General features: G+C 30.8%; 1 protein-coding gene across 1 annotated transcript; it reads left to right on the top strand.

Moving 5' to 3' along the window:
- Window positions 1–8,952: 8,952 nt before the first annotated feature.
- Window positions 8,953–17,874, top strand: LOC114191798 (hydroxyisourate hydrolase-like). The gene is made up of 13 exons (XM_028081195.2): window positions 8,953–9,203; window positions 9,359–9,422; window positions 10,606–10,661; window positions 10,841–10,916; window positions 11,022–11,093; window positions 11,222–11,309; window positions 11,478–11,736; window positions 12,098–12,213; window positions 12,431–12,648; window positions 16,360–16,388; window positions 16,479–16,566; window positions 16,978–17,068; window positions 17,429–17,874. Exons 1-13 carry the CDS (start codon window positions 9,051–9,053, stop codon window positions 17,673–17,675), a joined length of 1,557 nt encoding a protein of 518 aa, XP_027936996.2. The 5' UTR covers window positions 8,953–9,050; the 3' UTR covers window positions 17,676–17,874.
- The last annotated feature ends 1,012 nt before the right edge of the window (window positions 17,875–18,886 follow it).

Below are 18,886 nucleotides of genomic sequence, written 5' to 3'. Positions count from 1 at the left end.
CATAACTAGAGCCTGAGCTCGTCCCTGTCGACATCCGACACAATCAACCAATGTGAAAGCAACATACATCAACCAAAACAACTAAATCGTTTTTTTTTCTTGGAACCGAAAAATGGAGTAGGGGCTGAAAGGGTGTTTAGGAGGGAGGAGGAGCAGAAAGGGTGTTTATGGGGGAGACAAGACGAAAGGCTGTGTAGGAGGGAAAGAAGATGAAAGAACGAAAATGAAGAAAACCTCAAATTGATGTATTCGACATACAACAGTAGGAGAGGTTGGTCCAAATGTACTGAAGGTACTACAAAAATAAGGATAGTTCAAAAACCAACTCCAATAGTTTATTAACTCTCGCTGCTGGTGGTAGAAGCTTCATCAACAATCCTCTCTGTCAACGGTGACTACAAAAGTTTAGAAAAAGGAAAAGATGAGAACCATTTGAAGCTTAAAAATAAAAAAAGGGTTAAATATGTTTTTGGTCCCTCAAGTTTCAGTGAAATTTGGAATTAGTCCCTCTTCAAAACTTTCGACCAATTTAGTCTTTCATCTTTAAAAATGCATGAATTTAGTCCTTTTAAACAAATTTTGTTAAGTTTATCTGACGTTTCAAGTGCATTTCATCATAGTATTTGAATTATTTATACCGTTTGACACATTTTTGCTTCAATGTTAACTCAAATTTTATCATAAAATGCGTTTAAAATATTAAATGAACTTAACAAAATTTGGTAAGGACTAAATCCATACATTTCTAAAGATAAAGGACTAAATTGGTATTTCGAAGAGGGACTAATTCTAAAATTCACTGAAACTTGAGGGACCAAAAACATATTTAACCCTAAAGAAAAATACAAAAAATCGAATCTTTTTTAATTCCCTTTTACAAACCACCTTAAGTGCTTACCTCCAAGGATTGTTTCTCCAAACCTGAAAAATTCAAAACCAAAAGTTCCCAAAAAATTAACAAAAAAATTTCGGTTGAATTTGGGAAAAAACAAAAGCTCCAAACCTGAAAAATACTTCAACAATCTCCTCTGTCAACAACGACCTACAAAAGTTTAGAAAAAGGAAAAAATGAGAAGCATTTGAAGCATAAAAAGAAAAAAAGACTAAAAATCGAATCTTTTTTAACTCCTTTTTACAAACCGCCTTAAATCTTTACCTCCAAGTTTTGTTTCTCCAAACCTGCAAAATTCAAAACCAAAAGTTCGCAAAAAATTAACACAAAATTTTTAACGGTTGAATATGGGAAAAAACAAAAGTCCCAAACTTGAAGAAACGTAGGTACAGAGGGAAAAAAATTAGAAAAAATAGAAAACTCTAGAACACACAAATGGTACTAACAAATAAAAGAAAGAAAAGCATACCTTTTTACACGAAAATTTGGAGCCAGTGTCATCACCAAAGCCCGAGCTCGTCCCGTCGTCATCCGACATGATCAACCAAAGTGAAAGCAACATACATCAACCAAAACAACTAAATCATTTTTTTTTTCTTGGAACCGAAAAATGGAGGAGGAGGAGAAAGTGTGTTTAGGAGGGAGGAGGGGTAGAAAGGGTGTTTAGGGGGAGAGAAGACGAAAGGCTGTGTAGGAGCTAGAGAAGATGAAAGAACTTTGAGATTCATAAGCCATCCTCGTAGCTACAAAACCTAAAAGATGAGCGGGAAGAGAAACAGAAAGGTTAAAAAAGTTAGAAGAGGAGAATGACAAAAAAACCAAAAAATTGGACAGATGTCGAAAAATTAGATATGGGTATAAGAGTAACTTCTAGAGGTGTTTGTTTTCATATATTTTAGATAAAAACTAATATTGAAACGGTAAACGTTTAATATACTATTCTCTTCTAGATATTTTTTTCTTTTCCTTTTTTGCAACCACGAAAAAAAATATAAAACCACATTTGTTTTTCAATTTTGTTTATACTTGTACATCTTAAAATTTTCACAAATAAAAGCATTTCTATAGTTACTTATTAGTACCATATCACTATATTTGTTTATTTTAGTTAGAATTATATTTGACGTTTTTAGTAACTTCTAGATAAGTATGTATTGTGTGATTTGATTTTTTTTTTTGGTAAAATTAATGTCGCTAATAGATTACTTATAGTTTCAGTAACCCCTAAAAAAATCACAATTTTCCTGGGATTTTATAACCATTGTTACTTTACTTTCCTGTAGTTTCTCAAACCTTTGTTACTTACCAATGGTTTTAAACCATATTATCTTCCAATGATTTCAAACTCTCATTATTCCGTGGGGTTTTAAACTCGTGCTACGTAAGTTATTATTCTTCCGTGCTTTTTCTTGGGGTTTCAACCCCTATTAATTTCATCTATTGCTTTTTTTTAACACTCATAAATCTTGAGATAGTGAAAAAAAAATGATAAAAGGTAAATATTCTCAAATTTTGGTATTTATATACAACATTCATTAAAGGAACAAGAAACAAAGAATAAAGAACAAAGTTTACAAGTTATAGATAAAATAGTGTAAATAATGAAGTTTAAAAGGTGAAACTAGTGAAACATTACATTTATTTTTGTTCACATAGACTTAAACATAATGAAAATTAAATAACATTATTCAATTGTAGATATCAATGTTGATCATTTGTTTTTTCACGAGAAATATTTTTCTGATGAGATACCTAATATATAAAAAATAATCACCATTAATAACATTCAAATTACAATATAAAAAATATTAAATTAATAAAATTTAAATATTATCTGTGATGTCTAAAACATAATAAAGTCATAATACAATTCTCCTTAATAGTTTTACACACACAAAATCATCATTGCCTTCATTTTATTGGCTTGGGATGTTAGAAACCATTTTAGAACACAAAAATTAATTAAATTAAATAATATAAAAAATCATGTCACTATTAAATAGAAAGACCCTCCATTATGGAACAATTAGGATGCACCCTTCATCTATTGTCCCTTAATGCGTTTTGTTTTAGTGTTGCCTTAAAAACAATTATATAGAATTTAATTCTTGTTATTGATAACTTCTATCATCTCTCCCTTTTAATTAAAAACCATTATAACAATCCTATAAGGGTTCTTTTAAGTTTCTCTACAATTTTTCTTAAGGAAAAAAAGAGAAAAACCTAATGGGAAGTTACACAAAATACACTAAACAAGACTTGCCGATGTACCAAGAAGCAACATGACCTCCTCTAATATTAATATTAGCCAGTATTCAACAAAATTGGTTGGTTTATAACAAGATAAGACTTGCATGTAACCAATCATTTACTGCAAGTCTTAGTTTTAAATTAAAAAAGAAATGCATTATGATCAAAAGGAGGTGAACTTGGAGATGTTCCACTGTATGAATGAGCATTGAAGCTAAATACTTATATGGACAAAGATCCAAACCTAAACCCTAACAGATCCAAAATGTTCTTGGCTTCTGAAAGCATAAACTAAAGAATCATTAATTGATATTTTTTTGGATAAAATAACACAAAAAAGTCTTTTAACGTCCGATATTTTCGACCTTTGACGTCTGCCCAAACATCGACGTCGTACTGGGTGACGTTCAAATAACGTCGGAAAACAAAACAGACATCACTTAACGTCGGGGCAATAGGGGTCCGACGTTATCCAACGTCGGGGCCAAAAGCAGCAGACGTCAATTTTCGCGCTAAATGGAACCAAAAAACAGAGCAATTTGACTTCTGTTGGGCTTTGACAGATGTTAAATAACGTCGGCCATAGTAAGCTCAGACGTTAAATAACGTCTGTCAGAGCACCATCAGACGTCAATCTGCTCTGTTTTTTTTTAATTTGGTTGTTTTTACAACATTCCCACACCTGAAAATCAACAAATTTCCAGAACAGTTTTATAATAATTTCAGCACAATTATGGAGTTACAGTTATATCTAATAACACTTAAGTTTCAACATATATTCTAAACTAATATACACAATTCCCATTAATCTTCTTGCTTGTTACATTAAACATTACAAATAAAATAAAAACATATCAAAGTCATAAGTTGACATACAAAAATTAATAACTTTAAACTAAATGAGTTCTAACCTTTGAATATAATACTTTAAGTTGTTGGCCTCTAGGCTTACTCACAATTCTAATGAAATTTTGGAAACATAAAACATATGTTAGTTTTTATAACTAAGTAGATACATAGGTTATTGAAAAAAATTAATACTTACTCTTGTAACATGTTTTTCAAAGCAGATGGAATCTTCCTATTGCATAAATAAAACCATACAACCGTGTATTGTCTTGGAATGATGACACATAGTTGCCAATGATACCTACCGTCAATCACAAGTACTTAGCAGAAATAATTAATAATACTTCATAAAATATTACTAGAAAAAAAACATACGCATCAATGTATGGCGCAAAGTAGATCTCTCTATTTGACTCAACCATCCATGTTTGCAAATAAAGTTTGATGTGGTCATGTGAGTTTCCCGAAGGTTCAATGGTTTGAGGTTCAATGAATCCATATACGGCAGATCGACCTTGGTCCACAATGAATCTATAATAAATCTACATACATAAAATAAAAATTAATGCAACAATAATATTAAAAAATCAAATACAATTAGTCCAATTTTACAAATAACAATAAATATAATTTTATTTCGTAATTTTACAAATATTATTATAAAAATTCAATTAAAAAAAGAAATAGGCCAAAAAAACTAAAAAAAATAGTCTAAGATAAAAATTATAATTGCAAATAAAAAAATACAAGCAATTACATACATACAATGAACAATGAAAAAGAGATAACAAGCAAAATAATCTCAAAACGATGCAAATGGGGATGAAAACGTATAATATTCGGTTGAAAACGCCTAAAATCAATCCACAATCAAATACCAACTAGTTTGGTGGTGAAAAATGTTCAAAACTCACCTAGGGGAGGTCGGAATAATGGTCATCGACGGGAAGGATCGCGAAATACTGCAAATGAGGATGAAAACGGAAAATATTTGGTTCAAAACGCCTAAAATCAATCCATAATCAAATCCCAACAAGTTTGGTGGTGAAAAACGTTCAAAAATTACCTGGAGGTGCTCGGAATGGTGGTTGCCGACGAAGAAGCTTCACGAAAAATTGGTGGCGCGACGAAACAATTAGGGTTTATGCGTTTCGCGTAGAGAAAACCCAAAAATTGACTTCGGGGCTGCGTGGTCAGACATTACTTAACGTCGGTGCAGAGGGGGTCAGACGTTAAATTAAGTCGGGGCAGAGTGGGTCAAACGTTAAATTAAGTCGGGGGCAGAGAGCTCAGACGTTAATTTTTACATAACGTCGGGGTACTGTGGGTCAGACGTTAAATTACGTCTGTGTTGGAATGGGCAGACATTAAAAAAGTCAACTAATTTACAAAAATGCCATCGGTCATTTTTAACGTGGGACTTTTTCTAGACAGACGTTATATGGGTGACGTTATAGGGCTTTTATGTGTTAGTGTGAGGGTAATTCATATGTTTGAATTTTTTTCGTACAAAGAACACAAAAATAATTTAATTAAAATAGCACTAAGTGCGGTTTACAATTTTAGATTTCATTAGAATTATAGTTATATTATTTTCCCTCGCTTCATCACTTTAAAATGTTCTCCTCGACTAACTTTTGTGCCCACAATCTGTTGTAAAATTGAAGAGAAAATATACTGCAAATTAAGCAAGAAATTAGAACATAAAGTTTACATGAAAACTTATGTAGTATTACCATTTCATCCATTTTTCTCGCAAGGCTATGAGATCTACTTGAGTGAGCAATTATTTTTTTCCTATTCTCTTTATTTTTTTAGGATATTGTCCTAATTATCAACATTAATAAATTAACTTGCCTATATTTTACCAGCAAACTAACTTGCATTTTAGTTTGGGGTTATAATTTAATCCTTGTGAAATTGCTATTTTCCTCATATATAGTTAGCAAAAGATTTGAAATTAAATTCAAATTTGGACTTCGGGTATACGTGAAATTAAAGCAAACAGATAACTCTTATAATTTCTTAGTATGCATTTGTTCTTTGATTAAATGTTTAAATGTTTTATACCATATTTAAAATGAGGACAAGCTGCCTTTTGAATCTCAGACGTGAGTGAACAAGAGTGAGACGTAAACCAAAGATAAAACCATGCACCAATTTAAGATTTTGATGTCACTAAGTTTTAAGACTTCAATATCACTACCTTTCAATATTTATAATTATTCGTGATCGATCTTTAAAATTCACTTATCCAATGTATACTATTTTTAAAATTAATCTTTTTATCACTACTAAAAACAATCAGAGATATTTCTTATCGATTTTGTTTTGATTTTTTAAAAAAAAAAATACTTACAAATTTTATTATAAAAAATAATTTGTAAAAAATTGTTACTAATTTTTTTATAAAATATTTTATGTAAAATATTTTTCACATAAAATTTTCTCAAAAATATTTGAAATTTTTTTGTAGAAAATAATTATTCACAAAACTTTCATTATTTCATATAAATATTGATCATTATTTCATTTGTAAACTTATTCAAAAATCACTTTTAACTCTTATTATTGTGAAATAAGCATCAAATAATTAATATATCCATATAGACTCGTTCTCCAACTGTCTTGAACCATTTCGTTGACAAACTAGGAATATTCAAAGTTTATTCTTCAACTTAATGAAGAATATTAAAAGAAAAATATTTAAGAATTATATATTATAGATTAAATATATATATATATATATATATATATATATATATATATATTTAATATTAGATTCAATTAATTATTATATATTTTTTTAATATGAAACTTTTTTCTAAATAATATGTTTAATTCAATGAATTATTTTACTTTTTTTCTGTTTAATGTTTATTTAATATGAAATTTTCAAGTCATAGTTCTCGAAAGCTAAAAGGATGAAATGATTCCGAACTTCAAAGAGTTTGTGTATTGTATATTTCCACATAGTATGCAAGGACCAGAATGGACCATAAAATCCGATTACAGACAACAGAAGTTTCAACCTTTTCGTCTTATAAAATCTCACATTTATTTTATTTACTCTTTTAAATTTTAATTTAAAATGAAAAAAGAAAAAAAAATTGACAATTTTTTTCTGACAAACAATGTCCATATGATAGCACTCAATTGGATCAATATTTTTTTTTAAAATAATTTATCACGGCTTGTAAAGTGAAGATAAAAGTTTGGTGAAAAGTTTCTCAAAGTTTGTTAATAAAAACTTTTTCAAAGTATCGAAATTCATGAAAAAAATAACATGTTATGATTGATTAGAATATGATATTGCGATAAGAGAATTTTTTTTCGTTAACGCAAAGGAAATCCTAATACATGTGACAATTTTCTTGTGGGATCCAAATACGATTTTCTTACTTTATCGTGTAATGTCATTCTAAAATTATCTAAAGGAAGTAACTTCTAAAAATATATTGAATTTGGATCCAAATTGACATGACTTTATAAACAAAAAAAAAAAAAAATTGTATTATGCTGAGATGACTTGAGTGAATCTCATAAGTCATTATAACATTACAGGATTTTAGTATATTCAATTTCAGCACATTTCACAGTCGTTACCAAATTATACAACTTCGGTACATTATGCAAAAGGATAATGATAGAATAATTTTAATATGGAACTCATAAAAGTTAATACAATCAACAATTAAAAAACATAGAAATACATGAAACGAAAGTCAAAATATTTGTTCAAATTAAGATTGAGCAACGGCTGGTTTGGCCGGATTATGTTCTTATCCAACATAATTCGAATTTATCATTTCAAATGCATAGCCAACCATTTCAATGATCGATTTAGTCAATTTCAAATAATTTCAAATACGAGCAACTTCGAATGGATAACGAGTTATCCAAATTTAAAGTTGCAAAAAATAAAACATATCACCAACTAGAAAAGAAAGCATTGTCGGTGTTCCACAAACGTAACCACCATTTGGATGGAAATATATAAAAAGATGAGGAAGAATGAAAAAGGATTTGGGGCTGCTAGGAATTTTGAAAGTGTTTTAGTCTTAAAATGCACGTCGAATTGAGTTGGGTATCTGCAAATTTTTTTTTTACACTCGCATCCGACCATTTAAACCCATTTAACTTGTTTCATTTTACTCATCATTATCTAAAACTGTAACCAACCTATCTCTTATTTTTCAATGCAGTTTGGATAAATGTGATCGGGTCAGCATTTTGTGACTCCTAGTTCAAATTTCTCACTAATATGTGTTCTTTCTTTATCGTGTCTTTTTCAATCATTTTATCTATTGTACTTTTAATTTATTTAAGAAATTTTCCTAAAAAAATAAAATTAGTTGTTTTGTGAATTAAAATTAATTTTCTAAAATTATCAACTTTTAAAATATATTACATAATTTTAATATTAAATATATAAAGAATTCACCATAAATGGTTACTTAAGTTTATTTTAATTTAGGAGAAAATAATTTATTTTAGAAATACGAGTGAAAACATGTATGTGTATTTATTTATTTTTATGATAGTAAAAAATAATAAATTAATAGGGTAAAATTAATAAAATAGTAATTTTAATTTAAAAGTTAAAATTGATAAAAAAATATAGACATAAAAATGAGATATCCTTTTTTTATTTAGGTAAAGAAAGAAGTTTCAAACATGAGAAAAAGAAGTAAAGGTGATGGAAATAAACAACCACTCGTATTTTTGAGACATTGTTGATTTTGAAACATTTTAGCTCCATGATTTTGTTCTTAAAACTTGAAAGGTGAAAAAAGATAATGACCTCGACTTTATTGAGTATATCGGATAAAAAACATAATTAACCCAATTTAGTTTCAACTTCAGGAACTCAGTAAGTGAGAAAAAAAAAGACGTAAAAGTGATGGGAAGAGTACAATTTTAGTTTCAATAAATACAACTCAGTAAGTTGAAAGGCGAAGGCGATTGAGCGGGACCACTCAGTTTTGGCACAATCCTATCAGCTTCCAATAAATGTTATCCATGGCGCGTCGAAACTAGAAAGCGAGCGCCAAAAGCGATGGAAACACCACACACATGCTTCACCAACGCTTTCATCCTCTCTTTCTTACTTCTAAACTTGGCTTTCGGAAGAGTTGCCGGCGCCGATACCTACAGCAGGGACGATTTCCCCGTCGATTTCATTTTCGGTTCAGGCACCTCTGCTTACCAGGTTTCTACTGAATTCCTCTTATTTGATCATTTTTTTTACCTTTCTTTTTTTTTTTTTTTTATCAGCATATTTTTTTTACCTTTCTATTATATATACGTTGCAGTAGCAAGAAATCGCTAATCTAAACGTGTTGTTGCTGTTATTATTGTAAACAGGTGGAAGGAGCTGTTAACACAGAGGGAAGAAGTAGTAGCATATGGGATACATTTACGCACGCTGGTTCCTTTCTTTCTCCTTTCACTCTTCTTTTTCCAATCTTCTTACCGATTTTATATAAATATAGATTTATTATATTTTTTCAAAATTCCGAACAATAAATCAAAATTAAACTAATATTTATATATATTTAACATGGCGGAGCATATGGGAGCCAGATGCCATGCACACCCTAAAACTCTTAAAATTATGTGTATGTAATTTTTTTTTTCTAAAACATATCATTAATATTAATAGATAGTAAAATATAAAATTAAGTATAATAAAAAATGATTTTTTTTTTAAGATATTTCTTTTTTTTTCCTTTTGAGTTGGTCAGCTTATTTTTCATTCTCACATAATGAAGAAGAAAAAAAATTAAATACTTATTCATTATTTTTTCACTCAATTGTCACCTGTTTTGCTTATTTTTGAAAAAAAAAAACTCTTATCTAATGTTAGTTTTAATAGTATAGTATTTTGTTTTTATTCTTATTCTTGTGTTTTCTTATTATTTTTGGATCCAACATATATTTATTTTTCAATGAAATCTATTAAAAACAGAAGGTGGGGTAACTAATCAAATTCATTGTAGTTTTTGAGAACTGTGCTACTAAAGTAAAAATTTGTAAAACTTAAAATTTGATAGAAAATAAACTGCGGGGTGATGTATTTTAGAATGTTGAAATTTTGTTTAGCTTGTATCTTTTTTTAATCTTTAAGGATGCATATTCGGCAAAGTTGAAAATATAATTAACTTGAGGGAATTAAAATCCAACATAATGTGACAATTTAAAAGAATAAATTCATAGATATATGTTTATTTTAATTTAATTTAATTTAAAATACATCGAGATAACTTTAATAGGGTATGTATATAATTATTATTATTTTAATAAAATATTATTTATATATATATATATATATATACATTATATATATATATATATATATATATATATATATATATATATATATATATATATATATATATATATATACATTATGTGTTTTAATCGGGGTTTATTACAAGAAATTATAATAACTTCCTCAAATAAATACTCATACACAGATTTATTGAAACGTTAATGAGAGTGATGAAAAACCAGGGAACATAAATTTACTAATCTAGTTTTGCATTCTCAATTACATACCAATCATTATTCACTTAAAAGTTCAGTCTCATGCAATAATTTTTAATGAACAGGATATATGCAGGGAGAAAATGGAGATGTAGCATGTGATGGGTACCACAAGTATAAAGTGAATACGCTTATCCTTAATATTTTTTTATTTGCCCGTTAGAGCATTATTCCTTGTGTTGTGATTCTCCCATTTGTGGAAGATCAGAGAAGCTTGAGACACTATTTTGTTCAGCCGTTAAAGCATCACTGTAGTATCGTATGATTTGAAATGTTTTCCCTAAAATATATGTAATGCAGGAAGATGTGAAGCTAATGGTGGAAACAGGACTTGAAGCCTATAGATTCTCCATCTCTTGGTCCAGACTGTTACCAAGTATGATACTCAACACAAACCCTTCAATTTTATTTTATATATCTATATATGTTTGTAGGGTAAAACCTTTCTCAACACTTTGAAAAAGCTTATGTTTCTCCTCAGATGGTAGAGGACCCGTCAATCCCAAAGGATTACAGTACTACAACAATCTCATCAATCACCTCATCAGCAATGGTTACACTTAAATTCGGGTTTCTTAAATATCTTGCAAAGTTAACAAATTTGAAATAAATAAACAAATTTGAAATCTATTCTATAATTCTACAACTGATATAGCTGGTTGCCCTATTTCCCCGGAGCAGGAATCCAACCACATGTGACGTTACACAACTATGACCTTCCACAGGTTCTTGAAGATGAATATGGAGGATGGCTTAGTCGTGACATCATGTATGCTTCTCATCTCTTGCTCCTTATAGGCAAATTCTAACTACTCCTTTACAAATTAGTACTTTTATTAATTTTTTATTTAATAATTTTTATTTTATTACTATGTCGAATTGTTAAATTTTTGAATCGATAAAAGCTAATACATAAGTTACTTGGATGTAAATGCAGAAGAGATTTCACATACTATGCTGATTTATGTTTTAGAGAGTTTGGCGACAGAGTCTTGTACTGGACGACTGTGAACGAACCCAACGTTTTTGGCATAGGTGGTTATGATCAGGGAGTTAGTCCACCTCAACGATGTTCTCCCCCATTTTGTGCTATAAAGAGTAATAGGGGCAACTCCACATACGAACCCTACTTGGCAGTTCATCATATTTTGTTAGCTCACTCTTCAGCTGTCAAATTGTACCGGAGAAAATACAGGGTATGTCACCTAATCTTACATATTGATGTTTAAATGGAAAAGTTTTCAGCAAATACACTTTGCACTGAACTTAAAAAGATTAGTCTACAACTTAATACATCACAAATTTTGCATTCGTTATTAGGGTGAAAAGTTTTTGAATTATTATCTCTTCAGAAATTGTTATTACCTAAAAGTTATACGTTCTATGTTAATTGACGATTTCAATGTTGTTTACTAATAATGCATAAAACTTAAATTCTTAAACTTAACATCCTTATCTGATTTTCAATCTCTATATATTGACTTTTTTTCTTCTCACACCCAAACTTTGTTGGCAAAGAATGCTCTCCTTTTATGAGAAACTCACGTAACATTGCAGAACAAACAACATGGATTTGTTGGTACCACTGTCTTCTTGTATGCGGTTTCACCTCAAACAAATACAGAGAAAGACAGGGCAGCAACTGAACGAGCTCGTGACTTTTTAGTTGGTTGGTAAGCAACACAACCTAAAATTTGTTCGTTTTACTTATTTTTTCCACTTATTCTTAAGTTGTTTCCTTAAGATAGGTGCTTATTTATGACTGAAGTTCCGTCGTTACCCTTCTCATGCTATTCTAACTTCTTAAAGATTGGTTTCTTTAATTGGACATACCAATATGTCAAATAATAATAAACATGACAGCTTTACAAGAATGCTTTACTATTGCAGGGTTATGGAACCCTTGCTCTATGGAGACTATCCAATTTCCATGAAGACAAATGCAGGTGTAAGAATTCCGGCCTTCACACCTCGTGAATCTGAACAACTCAAGGGTTCATTTGACTTTATAGGAGTCAATTACTACACCCACGTCAATATCACAGACAATTCTGACAGCCTAAAGAATCAACTGAGAGATTACTCCGCAGACAGGGCTGCAATGATTTGTAAGTACCTTGTTAGGCTTACTTAGTAAGAGATTAAAGAGTTAAAAATTCAAATGAGTTAGTTTAGTAGAAGTGATAAATTTTTACAGTATATTATGAAAAAAAGAAAGCACTTAATCTTAATCTTTTAGATCATAGGTGGTAATACCCCTTACATAACCTAATGATCTATTTGATATTATAGAAAGAATAATATAAAGTTGGGCACAGTTGTAGAATGATTTAACATTATAAATGTTGGGTAAACTTAAATGTAGGTTGTTATATTTAATAGTGTTGGTAGAATTAAGTGTCTTAGAAGATTGCAAAAGTTAGCAATGTTTATAGTAATGATTGTGACATGCAATAGAATTTATTAAGTATGGTTTAGGTAGTGGCTGTATTTAATGCATGTAGTTGGAGGGCCATATCTAAGGGTCTATAAATAATCCATGTACTTCTCATTGTGTGGTACAACATGTCATAATATTAGAGAGTATTATAGAAAGACTTGTTGTCAACAAATTGGCATCTGAGGGCTTAAGTAAGAGTGTTTGAGAGTTACAAAGTTTAAGCGAGATGAACAACCTTGCAAACTGCATGCCCTTGCCTAAGATATCAAAAGGCGTCAGTTATGACAATTGGGGTTTGCAAATGATGACCCTTCTTGGTTCTCAAGAAGTATGGGAAGTAGTTGAAAATGGGCACCAAGAACCAAAAGATATTGAAGAACAGACGATTATCTAACTTACTGTGTTAAGAGTTACGCGAGTGAAGGACAAAGGAACCATGTACATGTTGTACCGAGCTGTGATGAGTCCAACTTTGAGATGATAGCAAATGATAAATCTTCAAAAGAAGCATTAGATATATTGGAGAAGGAATATAAAGGAGATAATTGTGTGAAGCAAGTCAAAATTCAAAATCTCAAAGAGGAGCTTGAATGTATGAGGATGAAAAAGGCCGAAGGAGTTGCTAGGTTTCGTGTTAAGACCGTGGTGAACCAACTTGGAAGGAATGGAGTAATGTTGCCCACTTGCCGAGTGGTGGAGAAAATCTTAAGGTTGTTAGCCGACGACTTTGAGAATATAGTATGCGCTTGAGGAGTCCAAGGACTTGTCAATGGTCTCGATTGAAGAGCTTCTTGTCGGGTTGCTTGAGGCACATGAGCAACGGAAAAGGAAGAAGAAAGAGGAGTCTCTCGATCAAGCACTTCAAGCTAAGGCAAGACAACCATTAAGGGAGAAACTCAAAATACTCAAGGGAGAGGACGATACCAAGAAGGTGTTAGGAACAAGGCAACAAAAGAAAGGATAAAGGAGAGAAAAATAAATGACACAAGAATTTAACGTGACTCAGCGTACAATGTGTATGCCTACCTTCACGACTACACTAGAAAGTATTTTTATTTTGGTGTGTATCAAGCTTTACAAAGGGTCTCTTATATATCAAAATAGAGAACCACATCCCACAATCTTAAGCAATGTGAGACTAAATCAAGCACCATAATAGTAATAGAAGGTATGAGAAGCAGTCTTGGTGACAGAAGTCGTGGGCAGGAAGAGGAGAAAGAACAATGCGGTCAACAAATTTTGCGTGGCCAAGGATGAGATTTGTGGAGAGGAGGTTGGTCGAGCAACTCAGGCGTTGAGTGCTTCAAGTGTCGCAAGTATGGCCATTATGCAAAGGAGTGCAAATCGATTAAGTGCTTCAATTGTGATAAGGTCGGGCATTTCGCAAAAGATTGTCGATCTACAAATGAAAGAGAAGAGATGGGATGTAGTTCGGGGGTCGAGCACAAGCAAGTGGAAAATTCGGCAAGAAGGTTGACTATCATAAGTCAGTCGAGTAGCATGGATAGGTCGATAAGACATGCAGATAACCCAAAAAGGGATATAGAGAACTCGGTGGAGCATGTGGAGAGCTCGATGGTGCATGAGGTAAGCTCAATTAGCTTAGTGAGGCGTCTACATAGCTTGATTAAGTCAATGGAGCAAGTGAACGTCTCAAAAAGCTTAGTGGGGAGCCTAGGTAGCTCGATAAAGCATGTAGATAGATCGATAAGTTGGTGGAGGAAGTGGGAAGCTCGGATAGCTCAGTGTTGTATTTGTACAGCTCAGATAGCTCAGTGTTGTATTTGACGTAGATGAGCTCGTTATCCAAAGGTTAAAGCTTGCAAGATGCATAAGTGAGCTTAGAGAGAAGAGTTACATGCAAGCTTAGAGAGAAGAAATCAAGTTTTGCATAAGTGATGCCTGAAACTTAAACAATAAGTGTTAAGTTTACAAGTTGTGTGCCGAGAAAGATCTTAGAGCTGCATTGGAGGAGTAAGATGAGAAGTGGCAACTTAAAATAGATGATAAATTTGGTGTGAAGAAGGCGTGGGAATTTAGAGGTATCTTACCATTGCTCTAATTCATGTAATAAATATATAACAATTTGTTTAAGGAGAATGCTAACCAATGTCTTGGTTAAGGAATAATTAATGTGTATTGGTTGTGACATCCCATTTCTAATAGAGTAACCTACTAAAATTTCGCATCACATAATTATAATATAAAAGAGCACACGACATGAAGCATACATGTACTAACTATTACAATTATCCATAGTATACTTGGATTAAAAGTTTAGGCACGCCACGATACCATAGTATCCATTTTTAATATTCATCTTCTACCGATTACGGGTTTTATCCGCGGATACTTGTGGGTACGGATTTTTTTGACATCCCTAGCAGAGTTGCTACTTAAGAGTTGGAGGGAGAAGAGGGAACTGTTTTTCTATAAAGGTGATAGAATGAAGAGTAAGTGGTGTGAGAGGGGTTTTAGGGGTCCAAAGTGGGCTAATTCTTGGGCCCTCAAAAAGGCTTGGCCCAACCTCCTTACAGAACAAAGTGTAAAAAGAAAAATAGGTCTCACATTGGTTCCATCATTTTTAAATTGAAAGCTAGAATAATTAATTCTATTAATTAAAATAATATAAATGCATATAACAAATCTTATAAAGACAAAAATATCCTTTCAAATCTCTAAGCAATAAAAATAAGTATATTGGAAACTCAATTAAATCTCAAATTGACGCTTTAATTGTTTTTTTTTTTTTTGTAAAGTTTTTAGATGTTTAACACTGTTTTTTGTTTGGGAATCTAAATTATGGGTAACTAGTCTATTGAATTATAATGTTTATGACTATTAATGAAAGGAACAAAGACGGTGTGGGTTGCATTTGACAAAGTCGGGATGAAGGGAAGAAGATGAAAGATAGAAGAAACATTTAAGTTTACGGGAGATTTTGATAGGTAGACTTAAATGTGAGTTGTTGCATTTAATAGTGTTGGTAGAATTAAGTAGGAAAATTATGTTTTGACAAAATTTTATTAACAAACTTTTCACAAAGTACAGTGGCAATACTTTAATGGATGAAATAAAGATTTGATATGCCTTAGAAAGAGAAGAAAAATGTTTAGTGTGTGTTAGTCAAACTTTGTAAAAAAAAGTTTGTCAAAGAATCATAGTCCAATTAAATATCTTATTTGATTGCAAAAGTTAGGAGTGCTTCTAGTAATGATTATGCCATTCAATAAAATTCATTAATTATGGTTTAGACGGTGGATGTCCATGTACTTCTCATTGTTTGATTAAGCAAGTCATATATTAGAGACATATTAGAGAGTATTCTAGAAAGAGTTTTTGTCAACTGTAATGACTTGCCGTTTTTTTGGTTTTGCAGTAGGAATGGATCTGTTTTCAAATAAAGAGGTAACAATAAAATAAAAAAATCACTTAAATTGGTTCTGGTTTTAGATTATCTATTGTGCAAATAACTGTCTTTTCACTTTCATGATTCAGTTCCCTATCACACCGTGGATTATGCTGGAAGAATTGAATAAATTCAAGCTCCTTTATGGAAATCCTCCTATATTCATTCATGAAAATGGTCTCTCCTCCCTCTCTCTCTCTAAGATTACGTATAATTGCAATGAATATTTTGTAGCAAAATCAACACTTGATGTTATACTGATTGAATATCAAGCTTGGTTTCATAGTTCTGTTGTTGTAGAGAAATAAACTCGATTACATTAGGCAGTTTTGTTTCAATCTGCTCATTCCTGCTTATACTCTTTACGCACTTTATTAATAACAATGTCATTGGTTAATGGCATACTGCGCTTCACTTGTATTTTCCTATATAAACCACCTTTAGACTTAGTTGTGTGGAACTTTACTCAACATTTTTTATTACATTTGTTTCAATGTTAAACTAGAAAATCCTGCTGATGCTATGTAGGTTACTCATGCGAAACATGATAAGTTTAAATGAGTTACTGATTAAATTTTGGGTTGTTAGGTCAACGGACACCAAGCAATTCGTCACTACAAGACGTGTCAAGAGTGAATTACTTGCATGGACATATTGGTGGAGTGCTTGATGCCTTGAGGTATGTTACCACTGCTCTAATTCATGTAATAAATACATCACAATTTTTTTAATCACTTTCACAGGAATTCCTTACGTTGGTGAACTAGCTTTTGGTTATGACTGGGGAATCTAAATTATGGATTACTGATCTATTGAATTATATTGTTTGTAACTAATCTTGAGAAGTGACTCATGTAGAGAATTTATCAAACATACCTAGAACACACACTGACAAGCAAAAGAACACAAATACTTGAACTAGAAGAAACAAAAGTAGTTATCATTAGATTGTGATACACTGGTTTAGTTTACTGTAAGTGTTCCCATAACCACCTCTGATGCGTTCTTTGATATTCTGCATTACTCCAAAATTTCTCAGAAGTGGATTAAACATAAAGGGGTATTTTGTCTGGTCTTTCCTGGATTTGTTCGAGTTGTTGGATGGATACAAATCTAGCTATGGCCTATACTATGTTGATAGGGAAGATCCAGAGTTGAAAAGATATCCAAAGCTCTCTGCAAAATGGTACAGCCGATTTTTGAAGAATAGAAACAGTTCTATAGTTGGAAGTGTTGAACTTGAGAAGGATCCCTCGCTCGTTTCAATTGATCACTTATTTGAGTAAGAGGTTCTTTGTTTGTTATCATGAAAATACATAACATAAGAATAAACTTGGAGAAAGCATAGAGAGAGCTGGCAAGTAAAGTCCCATAGGTAATGGGGTATGATATGCCATGTTAGAGACAACGAGATTTCAAATAACAGTGTAGTTTTTGGCAGTGATGTGTTTTTATGAAACAATGGTCTAATCTATTCCTAGACAAGTAACAGTTTTGTTTTTTTTTTTTTTTTGAGATTTTTATTTACCTATTATAAAAATATAATTATACTTTAATTATTGCACATTAAAGATTCTCCTTATTTTTTCAAATACATAATCATCCAAAATAATTTAATAGAGCTCTAATTTACATAATATAAAAGGTCTCTAATATTTATATATATTAAGTCCCTATTTATTTAAGTCCGTATCTCTCTAAATCTGCATTTGGAAAGGAAAAATGCTCGAATCAATAATTCTGTGACTTTATTTTCAGAAGAAAAAAAATTACGTAAAGTTATTTAAAGAGTATTTCCAATTCGTTCATATGTGGTTGTCGATTGACTATTGGTAAAATGCAAAGAAGGCGAAGAACACACTTTTGACTTAATTTAACTGATTCGATGATAACTAAGGAGAATCTTTCAACTCACTCATATGAATACAATCAAAAAACAAGTTCCTCCTGGAACATATCTCTTATATTTTTTTTTCTCATATTTTCACAATCTCTACAAATTTTCAACCCACATAATATTTGATAATGTAATTATATGATCTCTAATATTTCATATTGTAATACGATTCATAAAGTTTGCATCCTAATAAAGTTCGCATCAAACTTTCAATATCAAAATACAGACTGAAGGCTTAATATATATAATAAATTATTAATCTAATATTACTTTATTAAATCTTTGGTGCATTTTTTTTTTAAACTTTGAATTTCAAATATTATGCAAATACATATTACTCGTGAATATATATATATATATATATATATATATATATATATATATATATATATATATATATATATATATTAGTATATGAGCACCAAAATGTCATATTAAAAACTCCAAATAAATAATTGATATAATTCGTGTAATATAACATTATTTTTGTTTACAAGTTTTTAACCATAATTTACAAAAACAACTTATTAAAATATGTTTTATGGCAAACTTAATCGGTAGATGTTAATATAAACAGTTAATTATCAATATAAACACGTA

Source organism: Vigna unguiculata, chromosome 7, assembly GCF_037176805.1.
Source record: "Vigna unguiculata cultivar grain cowpea cultivar isolate G323 ecotype 2 chromosome 7, ASM3717680v1, whole genome shotgun sequence".
NCBI lineage: Eukaryota > Viridiplantae > Streptophyta > Magnoliopsida > Fabales > Fabaceae > Vigna > Vigna unguiculata.
Note: the sequence above shows the minus strand (reverse complement) of the source record. Positions and strands in the feature narration are given on the sequence as shown.

Excerpts from the sequence above, each read along its gene's own strand:
- LOC114191798 (XM_028081195.2), top strand. The coding sequence starts at position 9,051 with ATGGAAACACCACACACATGCTTCACCAACGCTTTCATCCTCTCTTTC. Across the intron at positions 11,094-11,221 it reads CAATCACCTCATCAGCAATG|GAATCCAACCACATGTGACG; the intron begins GTTACACTTAAA and ends TCCCCGGAGCAG. Across the intron at positions 16,567-16,977 it reads TATATTCATTCATGAAAATG|GTCAACGGACACCAAGCAAT; the intron begins GTCTCTCCTCCC and ends TTGGGTTGTTAG.